Genomic DNA, 15,249 nt, shown 5'->3' with positions numbered 1-15,249 from the left:
AAAATTTCAGCTTGAACTGCTTACGGATCCCGCGTTCCCTACCCGGATCGGCAACAATGTGTGCAGGGACACTTGCCCCGATCTCACCTTCGCCCGTGGCCGTGCAAACTATAACTGGGACAACCTGCAGGAATCCTTGGGCAGCGACCACTTCATTCTCCGCACAAAAGTTACAGCGAGCGCAGTGCGTCGGTCTATTGGAGAAGCACGCATCACAAACTGGGACGCCTTTCGTCGTGAGAGCGAATATTCACTCGACAGCCTCACAAGCCTCACCGACTGGTGCGCCCAACTTAAAGAAATTCGAGAGCGTTGGACCACCACCATTAACGGAACACCTGCACTGCCGGAAGTGGACGGCCATCTGCTACATCTGTGGGAAGCCAGAAGGAGCCTCATCCGCAGATGGAGGACGCAAAAACATAACCGACGCCTCAAGCTAAGGATCGCCACACTCACCACTCAGGCAGAGCAGTACGCTACACAACTGGCGCGACTCAATTGGGCCCAGTTTAGCGACTCTCTTCGAGGCTCATTGGGCACGGCCCGCACGTGGCACATTTTGCGCGCTTTGATGGACCCCACTCACACAAAAAATGAGACGAATAAGTCAGTCATGCGCCTCATACACGCCTTTGAGGGTACTGACGATGAGCTGCTGGATTAAGTCCGGCGAAAATGCTTTGGCGATTTCTACCCACCCGCATCTCAAGCTGCGTATCGTGGACGTGCCAATGACACTCTCGACCGACCAATAACGGTGGACGAAGTTTACGCAGCCATTCGCAGCAGCAATCGCAACACAGCTGCTGGGGCAGACGGAATCACGTACTCCCTTATCAGGAACCTCAACGACAGCGCCGTACAAGAAATCACGGCGTTTTTCAATGATCATTGGCAACGTGGCACGCTTCCTCCTGAATGGAAGCACGCGGAGGTCATAATGATACCGAAGCCGGGCAAAAAACTTCAGATCGAAAACCTCCGACCAATATCCCTCACTTCCTGCCTTGGGAAACTCTTCGAGCGCGTCATCACTAATCGCGTGCAAGATTACCTCGAAGACAATGACCTTTTCCCGCACTCAATGTACGGGTTCCGGGCACATCTTTCAACGCAAGATGTACTGCTACAATTAAAAGAAGTCATTGATAACGCCCCCCAGCAAGGAGAAAACATTATCTTGACTTTAGACATTAAAGGCGCATTTGATAACGTTAGCCACCAGGCCATACTTGAGGGCCTCGAGGCCCTTCATTGTGGGCAGCGCGTCCACAGTTATGTTCACGCCTTCTTGTCGGACCGCACTGCCACAGTCGGTCTCGGCTCCAACCGATCAGATGTTATCAAGGTTCCGAACAAGGGCACCCCGCAGGGCTCAGTGATTTCCCCGCTACTCTTTAATGTAGCTATGGTTGGCCTGGCACATGAACTCCACCGCATCGATGGCATCCATCACGCAATGTATGCGGACGATATCACCGTCTGGGCCACGCGGGGGTCCCTTGGAGAAAAAGAATATAACCTGCAGCAGGCAGCCACATGCGTCGAACAATACGCGCAGGCACGAGGCCTGGCCTGTGCAACAGAAAAATCTGAGGTTCTACGAATTTATCGACGCAAGCTCCCACCATCGACGCAGAACAACCAAGGCTCCCGCCTCCAGGTTGTCCTTGCTGGCAAACAAATCCCAGAGAAATCCACCATTCGAATATTAGGCATGTGGGTACAATCGAACCGCCATGTGAATCACACACTTTCCCTTCTCCGCACCACTACACTGCAAGTGGCCCGAATGATATCTCGGGTAGCCACTCGTCGCCATGGCATGCGCGAGGAGGACACCCTGAAACTCATACGTAGCCTCGTGGTCAGTAGGGTGACATACAGTTTGCCCTACCAACGCCTCACCAAGAGCGAACAGGGCCAAGTAGACGCAATGCTCCGCAAGGCCTACAAAGCGGCACTCAATCTACCACCGGGTACTCCTTCTAGCGAGCTCCTCGCATTGGGCCTACACAACACCTTTGAAGAACTTTGTGAAGCGCAACTCGCCACACAACTGCAACGGCTCAAGCAAACACCTACAGGCCGTGACCTGCTCCTACGCCTCGGCTACATCAGCCAGTTTCACGACGCAGCTCGTCGCAAGCCCATTCCGGACCAACTTCGTGCCACTTATAAGGTCGCTCCCATCCCCCGCAATATGGATCCCCGACTACATCAGGGCCGGAGGGAAGCCAGAGTGGAAGCCCTCGAGCGAACTTATGCACACAAAAACACTACGTACTATGTTGACGCCGCCAACTACGACCATGCAAACAATAAGGCTGTAGCCACAGTCGTGGACCACACACTCACAGAACGTACCAGCGCTTCCGTGCGGTGTCGCAACATCACCGATGCTGAAGAAACTGCCATCGCGCTCGCTCTCGCCCTCGGCTACAGACAACGAAGGTCGCTGACAGTTCTCACGGACTCTCAAGCAGCTTGCCGCAACTACCTACAGGGGCGCATCAGCCAACCCGCTCTCAGCGTCATCATGAGCGTTACAGACACTGGCGAGCATTCCGTTACACATCCACTCAGAATTTGGCATCGGATTATATGGACTCCGGGCCACATGGGACTGGAGGGGAATCAGGCAGCGGATAGGGTAGCTCGAGGGTATGCGAGCCGAGCACCTTCCAACTCCGCCCCTGAGGAACTCGTTCCGGTCCCTTGCGACTATTCGGCCATCCTAAACCATTACAGAGGACTTAGGAAAGCTTATTCGCTACCACACCGAACACTAAATAAAGAGGAATCGGTCAGCTGGAGGCAAATTCAAACCGGCACGTTTCCAAATTTGCACATCCTGAGTAAAATGCACCCCTCGGCATACTCTTCTCTCTGCCCATGGTGTTCAGCTAAAGCCACTCTGTACCACGTCACGTGGGAGTGTCAGGCCATGACAGCCTTACAACCAGTACAAAATCCAACAGCGGAGCGATGGGAGGAGCTGCTGGCCAGCGAGAACCTGGAAGATCAGTTGAGTCTGATCAACCGGGCCCGCAGAGCGGCTGCTGCAAGCGGAGCCCTGGACTAAGGGCCTCCCCACCGCGAGCCAAGTATGTCCGACTACTCGGAGCTTCTCCGCAGAAAATTTCATGTAAATAAATAAATAAATATGTTTTCACCATCACCACCACCTAAGAAAACCAAATTTCTTTCAAAATGCAATACCAACCAGTCCAAGTAGCCACTCTTTTGCGGTTCAAGGTCTATCTGGATCTGTATGGCAGCAAAAGGAACAATTGCAGTATTGTCCTCCCGAGCCGAGGACACACAAGTACAAGGAAGCACACGCGGTTTCATTAGGAATTAACTCTTGTGACTTTAGTTTCTCGCGTAATGCGATTAATAACGACTGGTTTAATAAATAAGCATTATATATTTTCTCGGCTATTACAATTATTAACTATTTGATTGGATAAGCTAATCCACAACGGCATAACTAATAATGTCAAATCTTCATATACCACTGCCGCGCTGACACGGACTAGCGCGGCCGCGCACGTGCATGAGACGCGAAAAGCTGCCGTATGCATGAGACGCAGTTAACATGAATCAAAATAAACGTGCAGTGCTGCTGCATATTTGACCTCTATCTCTTCTGCATTGAGAACACGAAACTATAATTCACACGTACGTGTTAAGCTGCGTGTTCGCGCACAAGGAGTTGCGCGAAGATCGCCCGACTTCGTAAATTATAATGCGTACGATTCCCAAAACGCATGCATGGTGTTAACCGACTAAACAATGAATAGACCGCTTCAAACGAGAAACCGCTGAACTCGTTACATTAAATGGACACAAACTGCACACCACGCCAACGGTCTAGAAAACATTCATCGGAAATGTATGCGTACCATCTGTGATGACGATAACTTCATCTTCGTCGAACATGGTCCCGAATGGTCGCACAGCCCTTCGCGGTTGTAGTGTCCGCACCGAACGCGGCATCATACTGAGCCGAAAACACGCGGCCGCGCGAGAAAATTAGTGGTTTTGAGGCGCCGCGCGTTCGAACACGGCCACTACCTCACGAGGGCCAATTGTTGCTTAAAATGCCTACATCGGAGCTGTACTGTACGGTGTAGAAAGCGTATTTCTCGATCACAGAGGAAGCAAAACGTCGAAAAGCAGCGTCGCACAACACGACTGACGTAGGCACAACACGTGATAGCACGTCACGGTTACAGGCAAGCCGGCAGCACAGACGCACATATAGTATACAGACTCGACCCGTGGCCTCCGCGATCAGCGCGTCATCGGCGCCGGTTGGCACGTCGTCGGAGCCAATCGTGGAGGCTGCGCTAGCCAACAATACGTTGCGTCCTCAACGTCAAGTGACAGGCTGACACTGAGCAAGCTGAGGCAGGCTGCGTTTGCTGCGTGACGCAATGTTCTCCTCTAAACAGGCCTGTAGCCAGGGAGGATGCCTAACCTCGACCCTGAAAAAAAAAATAATAAACCTGGCTACAGGCATACCTCTAACCTACTTCGTGTTAGTCAAGCGTTTAGATTCGCAAACCCTATATGGGAGTAATTGTGAGTGAAGGCAAAAAAAAAAAAAAAAACTGTGCCATAGTAGCAGGGTTTTTATTTAACGTTGCATGGCAGATCATTTCAAAGACCCAGGCCTTGCATGCTATTAAAAAAATACCATGTCAACAGAGAAGCAGTCAAATATATACCAGTTTTCTACGAAACTCAATGGGCAATACAATGCACATAACTACTGCACACGCTGCCATGGGTTACTTGTCCTTTTTCCAAAAGATGCTTGCAGGATTTTGAAGATGGACTATCGAATTGCCCTACTGAACATGAAACACTATCTTTACAGCAACATATAGTTTATATGTTTAATGACTTTCTAGAAGTTCTTATTTGCTTGCCTGCTTTGTTAGTCTTAGCTTACAGTTTATGCAAAATTTCTCTCCTAACAAAGAAGGCAAAGTCCCCTCTACATGCATAAGCACTGAAAACGGACAAAGCTAATCATGAATCATCACTCATAGATAACCTAAGCTCACGACTAACCCAGAAAAAGGTTATAAGTAATGTGCCTGAATGCATCCTACTCTCTACGTGCTTCAACTACCTGCTGTAACTTGAGGATACTATTCTATGTTGCTTTAGATATTAACAAAATTTGCATTGAAGCACTGTTCCAATTCTTGCACTTCCTACAACAGCATTCTTATTGGAAAAATTACATAACGTTACATTTAAAATTTAATATAACAAAGGAAAAGTCTCCAATCTATCACAATGAAAGACAAGACATTGAAGGAAGAACACTAATACCTTGAGAAACAGGCTGGTACCTTAATGCGTGCAGCAACTGTACTTACTTTTGCACTTGTAATGGGCTCGTAGTTTTTCCTGCTGGTTGAAATTATCCACTGGCAGTGAAGCTAGTTATTTTTGTAGCAGATGGATATCTGTGCATGCTTAAAACACCATAATGATACAATTACCACGTTGTGCTGTGATTTCCGCAGACAGTGCTGAGTAACCTCTTTCTCTCGCATGGTTGTTTTCGCATCTTAAGACGGCGCAGTGGTGTTCAAACAACTTCTAGTATGTGTAAGCGGCATGAATAGGCGCTTTTTTACATTTTAAAGTCTCAGAGTTACCACTTGCCTTGTTAACTCGCCACAATTTATACATGCCTTGGCAGTCCACAGCAAAATGGTGTCCGAGAGCGAAAGTATTTTCCGGGAGCCTGGGTGCGGGATATATGGCATATATGGGGATTCTGGTATGGCGTTCTGGTATATATGGGGATTCAAGAAGCGCTCACTTGATTTGATTCTCTTCAAGAAAGCCTTGCACTCCGAGTGTACTGAGAATATGCCAGAAGGTAACTTGTATTAGCAAAATACATTACTACCTAAAGTGCAAAAACTCAAAGAACATTAAAAAAAAATGAAAACTGTGCGAGAAGTGTCTCAAAACAAACATACAAAGGAGAAATCAAACACCTCTGTGACAGCATCAAATTCTGGTTTTCCGGAGAATAAATATCAGGAATGAAGAAATCCAAGCCCTAAGATAGTGAATTGTATCGAAAAATTCTTCCTGGGATGGACACCAATACAAACAACAGCAAAAGAAAACAACAATTTCAGCATTTGGATACACACACTCACGTGGTGCTAAAAGGAACAAATTGCAGCAGAAGATATTTCATGTTTGGACTCGTTTACACACAAGAAAAATACTATAATGCAACAGCTGCATAATCACATAATAGGCTCAATTTATTGAAAAGACACACAAATTATACATGAATATGTTGCCGAATAAGAGAAGTCTCATAAAATCTTGCTGGTAAACAATTTCAAGGTATATAGTGAAAGTGCGGCCCAGAGACAACAAACTATGCACTCTGTATGACACACAAAAACAAAGCAGCAATTTTGCACTATACAACTGCAAGCTTGCTAAAACCAAAAGGCACTATAAAGTCACTGGATGGCTTTCAGTGAGCGGTTCTAAACGAAAGTTTTCACAGCATCCATCCCACCAATGCATCTCGTGCAGTGGTACAAAAGGGGGCAATAAATGAATACAAATTTAAATTTTAATGAGGCCAGAATACCTCGAGCCTCAATATTCCTGCATTCAAGCATTTTCATAGGGGGCCAGAAATAAATATACTTGCAGAAAATTATGCCCTAAATAAAGGTTGCGATTCACTGCACAAATATTGAATACAGCACCAATCAACACACTGAGGAACAAAACATCAGCATGATACGAGACAGAAATTATCCTTATTTTCCATTGCACACGCGCAATCCAATGTTACAAAAATAAATTACTTAAACAAAACCGATACACTGAAATAGAAGCATAGAATGAGATGATAATAAAAAATACATATATATTAGTTCATACAGGTAGCTCTACACAGAATGGAAGCACAAAAGTGAAATGATAATATTGTGGATTATTACACTCCCTTTTTTGACAGATGAGAAATGAAATGGCTCATCAAATATACTTACAGGGCAGTAGCAGCAGCACTGGCTTCACTGCGTCACCTCTATGTGCTTACAAAAAACACTTTTTTTAAACAACTTGTAACGGCTGCATTGAAGTAGCCTTTGCTGCATGGTGTGTGTGACTCGCAATGATTATAAGCAACTTCCTCCCCCCCAAAGACAAATTCTGCATAATAGCCTAAAAAACTAGCAAGGATGCATTTCTGCCCATTCTGCTTAGCCTAAAACCAATATGTGTGGCCATATTTTCTACTTAATGGCTGACAGAAATAGCATGCTTCTATGCCCATTACCTGCACTTAAAAAAATAGGTTTAAAAACAAAGTGTAGTGTTTGCACACGAAAGTTGAAATCCCAAAGTAACGCATGAGATAGAAAAAAACTACATGGATGATGCCATGCCAAAGGGCAGTGTGGAACTTGCAGACATTAAGGTGTGCTGTCGCAAACCAAACTGAAATCAACTGAAATCAACGAAGAAGCAATGGAAGCTACAATTGCAGAATGCATAAAGCAATATTAATTCTGAACCTCACTGTTTGGTTGACAATCTTGAAGGGGTTTTTTTTGTACATTATACTTAGTTTTTTTTTCAATATTCTACAAGTGGTTAGGTGACAATCAGAGTAAGTAATTCATGTGATATTTAGCACAAAGTACCTTGCATCAAGAAAGTTACAGCAAATTATGGGTGCTCGCTTTCCAAGCAACGCTTTTTTTTTTCTAGACTTTTTTACAGAGTGGTGAAGGTTCAGAACTAAGCTCTGCCTGACATAATTTTCTGCCAGTGCATGGCAGGTCATGAAATCCTAGCTAATTGATATTTTTGCCGCCAGCTGACACCACAAACCCAGCAGTTCATGTTTTCTCCTCCGGTACAAACGCCAAGAAGCCAATCATATCTGTCGCACAAGCAATGTTGCAAGAGGATGACATGTCCTAAAGCAGGACTGGCTGGAGTTGATGCAGGGTCCACCAGTGTGATCTGTGGCAATGTGCATGTTTACAACTTAATAGTAAATTACACTCTCCACGGTGCTTAAACAGCACTGTTGAAGATTTGAAACACATGCAGTGCCAGCTCAAATGGTTTACAAAAATTCATCAGAACAGCCTTAGGGTCTCTTCCATCTTAAGATGTAGCCTTGGCACATAAGCCATGAACAATTGCAGTAGTATTTCCCACTTTTACATCATCTTGTCACAAGACATGTACATGGCAGCCCACTTCTCCCTAAAAAAAGCTTGATGTAAAACTGTGCAGGAGGGTAAAGTGTACAAAAGTTATACAAAAGTGCTATTGTCGATTACACCAGCAGCCTCAAAATGAAATATGAGCAGCAGTATGCCCAGTACAAACTGAGATACAAGGGCAACGATACTCGAAAACCACCGAATATTGCAACCAAAATTATCAATTAAATTGCAGCTGAAACGCAAAAAGTTGACTCACTATGCTTTGCCCATATGACATTCACAATGCTACTACAAGGTTCAGGTAACTTCATTTTTTATAAACACCCTTCTAAACCTACCTGTGCAATGCCATATTCTTGCACACCCCCCCCCCCCCCCCCCCGAGATCTGTTATTCTACAAATTACCACACTAGTGTAAACAATGATGTTACCATGTGGCCTAGTAACAGGCAAGTGCTCATGTTGGTACGAGATAAGCCCATCACGAAAGAATCTAATCACATTTGGAATGTAGTCCTCTCCTCACTAAAGGCTTACACAACTAGTCGTTATCAATTACTGGGAGAGCGTTATGCATTTACATGATAGTTAAACATTGGCCACAGGTTCCTAAACCTCGCACACGCAACCAACGGTACACATGCAAGCATTGGGGCCACGCTGTTTTTCCCTGTCCACGCTAGTGTACACACAACTGTCTCGCACTATGAGAATTTTAAAACTTCCCGTGAAATGTGAGCACAGTACCAGAATTGATCGTGAATGCCGCCGAGTTGCAACGAGAAGTTGGACAGTCATTAAAGTACTGCAGCTGATGCACATGTTTTGCCCGAGTGCAACACTCGATATTTCATACTTATTCTCGGACCACACACATGCGACTTCACAACAAGCAAACGCTGGTGATTATCGTGGTTCCGAGATTCTCCAGCCCGGCACAATTAGTAGGATGAAAATGGTGGTACAAGTAAGACCATTACTTAAGGACTGCGTCAGCGCGCATATAAATGGTGCCTGGCGGAGGTCTTGAGGCTGCGAGTGATTGATGAATAGGTGGTGGATAGCAGCGCACATGCTCAACAGGCAAGCTGTCAGCATCGCTCGTCTTCAGATATTTGTTGAGCACAGCAAATATCTGCGAGTTGAGCACTTGGAAACGCCGGATACGATCCACCATCCTTTTCAGGGGCTGCAACATAAAAGTGGCGGGATAAGCATTCGTTTGAAGGAAATTCAGTGCTACCAGTGCACTGACAGGATGTGCGGCAATTTTTCCTTCACAAAAAAACAATCTGCCAAGGTTAACACTAGGCATCTGCGAATAGTAAATCTGAGATTTGAAGTGAATTCGAAGCGAGTAGTGGTTTGATCAAATGATTTCAAACCAAATTTGAATAGTACATATCAAATGTTAAAAAGAAAAATTGTCACGAGCCAACTGCACGATATCTTTTGAAAATTGAAACAAGGCATGTGCAAATGTCAGCCTTTTCGGTTGAATAGAAAGTGGAAGCAACTTTGAATATAGTTGACTCTCAGCAAATGGGAATCTGTTAACAGCATTGCTGCTTAAGTGGAACAATTGTCTCCGCTATGATTCGCTTAGTACTTGTATTCTGCATCTCTCTTCATCTCTCGATGAACGAAATTCCGGTTAAATGAAACATACTTTCCTGGACTCTCAGTTTAACGAAGGTATACAGCGGTAGCAGTACTCAAGTTCCAGTAGAATACAAGTGGTGACATGTGAAATATGTTGCATTTTAAAGTTTACTACACTTGAAGCTTAGCTGGTATAACAAGCTTTCAAACTCAAAATATGATGAATCAATGTGAGAATAATGTTCACTTAACCTTGAAATGAGGCTTCGCAGCAGTGCAGATTTCCCCTAGACTGGTGTAATCTCTGTACAACAGCACTCTATTGCTGTGAAATTACCTTTACAGAAACAACATGTCTATGTTTATTTGTACATTTCAAATATTTCAAAATATTAAATATTTTAAATTCATGTCCAAGTGAATTCAAACACTGTCAAATCCGTCTGAATATTCAAAGTGCTCGAATAATTGCACATGCCTAGTAAACACGCGAGCACTGTATTTAACAGCTAAGTGCGAAAGTCAGTAGAACTTCACAACTGAAATGATAGAACCTTGTATAGCATCAAGCTTCTTTGTAGTCCAAAATTCTTGAAGCGCCCTTAAAAAAGCACTGGCTAACACAGTTTTGAACATAGCGAACAGCACAGACTCACGACTATCGTGTGCTATGTCGCACACACGTGACCCGTTTGCGTTTTTTTGTCTTCTCGCACGGTGGGACGGGCTTTGAAGGATAATGGCAGGGGTAATGGCAACCGAAGGTAAAGTCCCTAAGTGCCCGCTTCGCAATCCGTCGAAATCTCACAAAGTTGGCAGCCAGCATGCATAGTCTCTCTGCATGTCTGAAAGCAATAAACCTTCCAGATACCTTCCAGAAAAAGTTTGTTCCGGTAGGTTCTGACAAAACAATAGTAGGCACAATTATCCAGCCTGAGAAAAACAAACACTGACTGGAAGTGCACCATGCAATGAGTGGAGCATCTTGAAACTCATGGAGGCTAAAATGAACGCACTCCAGCAGAAAAATATGCAGTTAAGGACATCTTATCGGCCATATCCACTGGGCACAAAGGCAGCATTACTATGGTTATGTGTCTTGGTGTATTGAGGAGTGACAGTCGACATCCATTCTTTGTGCCGCATTGTCAGATTCACAATGTTCTCCCGCTGTTAATGGAGACATGGTGCCTGAACAAAAGTGTGTGGAAGGAGTGTGCATCAATGTACCGTGCTATGAATGACGGCTTTTCTATGCTTAGCAAAGTCGTGCCAAGTGCCAGGACATTTTTTCTTAATGCCGTTTGAAGATTTTGACAGCCAGCGCTGGCACTTGCCTTCGAGTCAGTGTGTTGTTGACAGAGAGCTCTGAACGAGCTGTTTGGAGAAGACATGGAGGAGACAATCGAGTAACTTGAAGAAGATGCGGAGCAGTCAAGTGAGCGAAGCAGCACCAAGGGAGGAGATTAGACAATGTGCAGCAGCCGCCACCGTTGCTACGCGGCGGCTGTCCGCCACTTGCCCCTTCCAAGGCACGCGAGAGGGCCCTTTTTGCACACATGAATGAGAGTTTATGGCTGCAGAACGTATCATACGACCGCATTTTCTCGCAGTGCTCAACGTTGCTGCTGAATAATCGCATTTTCTGGAACAGTAGTAAACAGAATGTAATGCACATAGCTCTTTGGTGTTTTTAGTTTTTGCGATTTGCAAGCGTAGGTGCTGCAAAATCGTGTTAAGCAGGAACATATCAATGAGGTTCTACCGTATATGGCACTTTTCTAGAAGGGTTTTTAGACAGGCTCCGTGGATAACAGCAGGCATAGTGGCAACAGAAGGTGAAGTCCCCACTAGAAGAGCACAGACCTTCAAGAGTGCAAAGAATGAATGGCGGAAGAAATATGGCTGAAAGGGTATTAATGCTTACTCCAAAGCTTTACAATATCAGGTGATGACCAAGCCAAGACGGACAATCTCTGCCCCCCCAAACACAAGCAGCTGGCCAGAACATAATCGGGGGACGGGGGAGGGGTAAAATTTGCACAAACGCCAGTCCGAGTATGAGTGAGCTAGACGATTCGACAAATAAGGTATTCCAAGGGCTGACTTGATGGAAACATTGTGGCATCCTGCAGCATAACCCCATAGAGTTAAATTGCTGGTTTGCTAACTTATGCTGCCACTACCTAATCAGGGAGCGTGTAGCAGTGAGCAGGCAAGCCGAGACACAGGAAATAAATCTACAAAACTACCGCATCCCACACATTTTTTTTTCTGCCTGCGTTTTCTTGCACACTGATATTGTGAACAAGTTCAGACTTGTTCACTTTGAAATTCCTGAAATAGTCGCAGACATGTAGTTCTTGATTTCGTCCCAGAGAAATCCAAAGCAGGGACTTACAATGCCCTTGACCAGCTCGTCCTTGCCATCGACTCGCTGAACGCGCAGAATGTGATAGCAAAAATCGAGGGCCTCAAAGCGACGCTGTTGGCCCAACAGCACAATCATGGCACAGCCAGCCCAGTGTAGTCCTTCTCCAAACAGTTGCCTGCAGGAAAAGAAAAAAACACCCACGCACACTCTTTATTGACCACCATAATACACTACGTTTCTCTATGCGGTAATTATAGTACAAGCTATAGTGCAGTACCAAATGATATCTATTCTGCCATACCTAATGGGTCAACATTTTTTTAATACATATTAACATGGTAGTGTTAAAGAGAGCTCGTTCCACAAACATTCCGATGCTGGCGCTGGTTGACAGTGGAAAATCATCATCTGTGTGCGTGATTAAAAAATCTAGAAAGATGCAAATAATATAAGTAGTAAAAAAATTTCAAGCCTCAGTGATGATTGAACCCACTTCGTTTGCATGGCAAGCAGGTATTCTACCACACAGCCACGTGTCCAATTGAAAATACAGTAAAAATAACTTCCTCTGCTTGGATATGCGTGAAGGTAACTTTCATGCTTCACAAACACGTGTGTCCTGTATACATGCTTCATAATACAACATGTAATATCGCAGAAATAATGCATCGTACAAGCATACATTTCGATTTGTTGCCAGAAAGTTTGATTATCGTAAATACTTCATGGTTTAAAGCTGGCCACCCACTATAAAAGGCACACACGTTACAGGGCGTATTCCCTTTAGGCCACGCAGCGGTTGCATAACAAGTTCAAAAAAGATTTCATGTGCATAATTGCCCGTGGTTTAAAGCATGCTGCCTTTACAGAGAATGCAGCCATATGCGAAAGCTCCACTGACACAAGCCACTTTCAACTTCACTGATTACGTTGTAGTCATCCACAATTTAAACTTCCCAAGTAAAATCATACAATAAAAAGCATGCAATAAGCGGTTGAAAAATGCACTAGAAACAGGATATAGCTATTACGTTCAACTCTTAGAGCCGTAACTTAAGGGTCTCCAATTGTTTTTATTTCTTTGTACAGTTGAAAACCGCAATAACTAAATGGCCGGGAAGCACAAATTTTGCTCCTGCGGGAATTTCGTTGGCTCAAGAATGCAGCAGAAAAGACATGGAATTTAGGAAAAACACATTTTATTTCCAAAAGTCAGTAAGGTTACTTTGGCGGGCCTTACCATGCATCAATTTCATACCACTCGACTCACTGTAAGAAATGGTTCATCGCCACATCGTCATCGTGCTCGCCGAAAAACGAGTGAATTGTGTCGAAGGCAGTCAGCACATCCTGCGGGCTTGTTGTTTTCTCTGGCTGCTCCGGTCGTTGCTCATCGGGATCGGCCGCCTCGCACACGCTACTGACGATGGCTTCATCAGTCACTTCCTCGTACACTACGACGCCTTTGTCCACGCAAACGAACTCATGGAGGCTGAGGCCATAGGGAATCTCGTTTGCCACGGCACAAAGTTCGCCCCATGCACTGGTCAGTGACGGCGGCACTGTGCTGTTATCAGTACCGTCATCAAGTGCGCCTACAGGCGAACCTTATTCTGGCTCCGCTGGATCAGTGCATGATGACTGTGGAGTGACAAGGCCGGCGTGTGTGAAGCAATTCGTTATCACGACTGGATTCGTCGCAATCCATGCTGCGGTGATCATCTCTAGTGCCATGAACATGTCCACGTCAGTGGGACGCTTCATCTGTAGATTTAGCAGCAAACGTTGAATCAGCCTCTCTCTGTAAGCGCACATCACGCTGCGAATAACACCCTGATCGAGGGGCTGCAGCCCCAAAGTGCAGTTTGGTGGAAAGAACACCAGGCGCATGTTTTCGAGCTGCACGTGATGAGCGCTACACTTGTCGAAAAGAAGGCAGACTGACCTGTTTGCCTTCCGCATGTCGGCATCGAAAGACTGGAGCTAGCTGCTAAAAATAGCCCGCGTCATCCACGACTTCAACTTCGCGGTATAGCTTACTGGCAGCCTGCAATTCCCCTTGAAAAAGAGGGGCTTCCTGCTCCTGCCAATAATGAGCAGTGGCTGTTTATCTGTGCCATCCATGTTGGCGCACAAGAAGATCCTCACGCGCCGCTTGCTGTGCTTGCCACCGTGGTACTTCTGGCCTTAAAGTCCAAGATCTTGGATGGCAGCATTTCATAAAACAGCTACGTTTCATCGGCATTATAGAGGGCTTGTACTGGGCTATAGAAGGCATGTTCGAGGGCTTGTACCGGACGAGAAGTTCTTTGTTGCTAACAGCCACAACGACATTGTCTTCAAGTTGACGGCTGCTGCCTCCCCTGAGATGACTTTGCCCACGATGTCGTGGCGAGCTTTGAAACGGCTCAGCCAGCCGGGACTCTCCTTAAAGTTGTTGTGGCCGAGCATACAAGCGAGGTCCAGCGCCTTCTGTTGCAGGATCCTGCCAGATAAAGGCACCTTGTTGGCACACTGTTCCCGAAACCATGCGAACACCGCCTTGTCTACGTCCAAAAACGCTGCAGCCGTCACGGTTTTGTTTCTTGAGCTCGTGCGGTTTTCAAGTGCACCAAGAATGGAGGTTTTGTTCTTGAGATCGTGGAGAACGAGCTGCAAGCAACGCCGAATTCTTCGGGGATGTCCATTTTTTTCCTGCCCTTTTCCACCTCGCTGATGATTGCAGCCTTATCTTCCAGCGTGATGAGCTTCCGCTTTTTCGTTGGTGGCGGCATCTTCACAGGCAACGAAATCGGATGATGCAATTGCAACACATGGTTCATGTTGCACCAAGCGACCAAGCCAATTCTCCACAAATGGCTCTACACACGCGACCTTGTGTGCACAAAGCCGACAAAGCCAAGCACAGAGCCAAGCCAACGAACGAAACTCCATGAAGAATGTGAATTTGGCTATGTACGTAGTCCGCGATAACGAGCAGGTGTTTCGGCAAGCCATCGTCATCATCATTGTCG

General features: G+C 45.6%; 1 protein-coding gene across 1 annotated transcript in view; it reads right to left on the bottom strand.

Moving 5' to 3' along the window:
* Positions 1 to 8,842: 8,842 nt before the first annotated feature.
* Positions 8,843 to 15,249, bottom strand: part of Cyfip (Cytoplasmic FMR1-interacting protein Sra-1) — a 54,656-nt gene continuing 48,249 nt past the window's right edge. Inside the window, exons 26-27 of the mRNA XM_075887273.1 lie at positions 12,263 to 12,410; positions 8,843 to 9,448 (exon numbers count right to left, since the gene is read on the bottom strand). Coding sequence (XP_075743388.1) covers positions 9,236 to 9,448; positions 12,263 to 12,410 — 361 coding nt within the window. The 3' untranslated portion in view covers positions 8,843 to 9,235. The remainder of the gene's footprint in view (positions 9,449 to 12,262; positions 12,411 to 15,249) is intronic.

Source organism: Rhipicephalus microplus, chromosome 2, assembly GCF_043290135.1.
Source record: "Rhipicephalus microplus isolate Deutch F79 chromosome 2, USDA_Rmic, whole genome shotgun sequence".
NCBI lineage: Eukaryota > Metazoa > Arthropoda > Arachnida > Ixodida > Ixodidae > Rhipicephalus > Rhipicephalus microplus.
The sequence above is the reverse complement of the archived record's forward strand: the minus strand, read 5'-3'. Positions and strand labels throughout refer to the sequence as shown.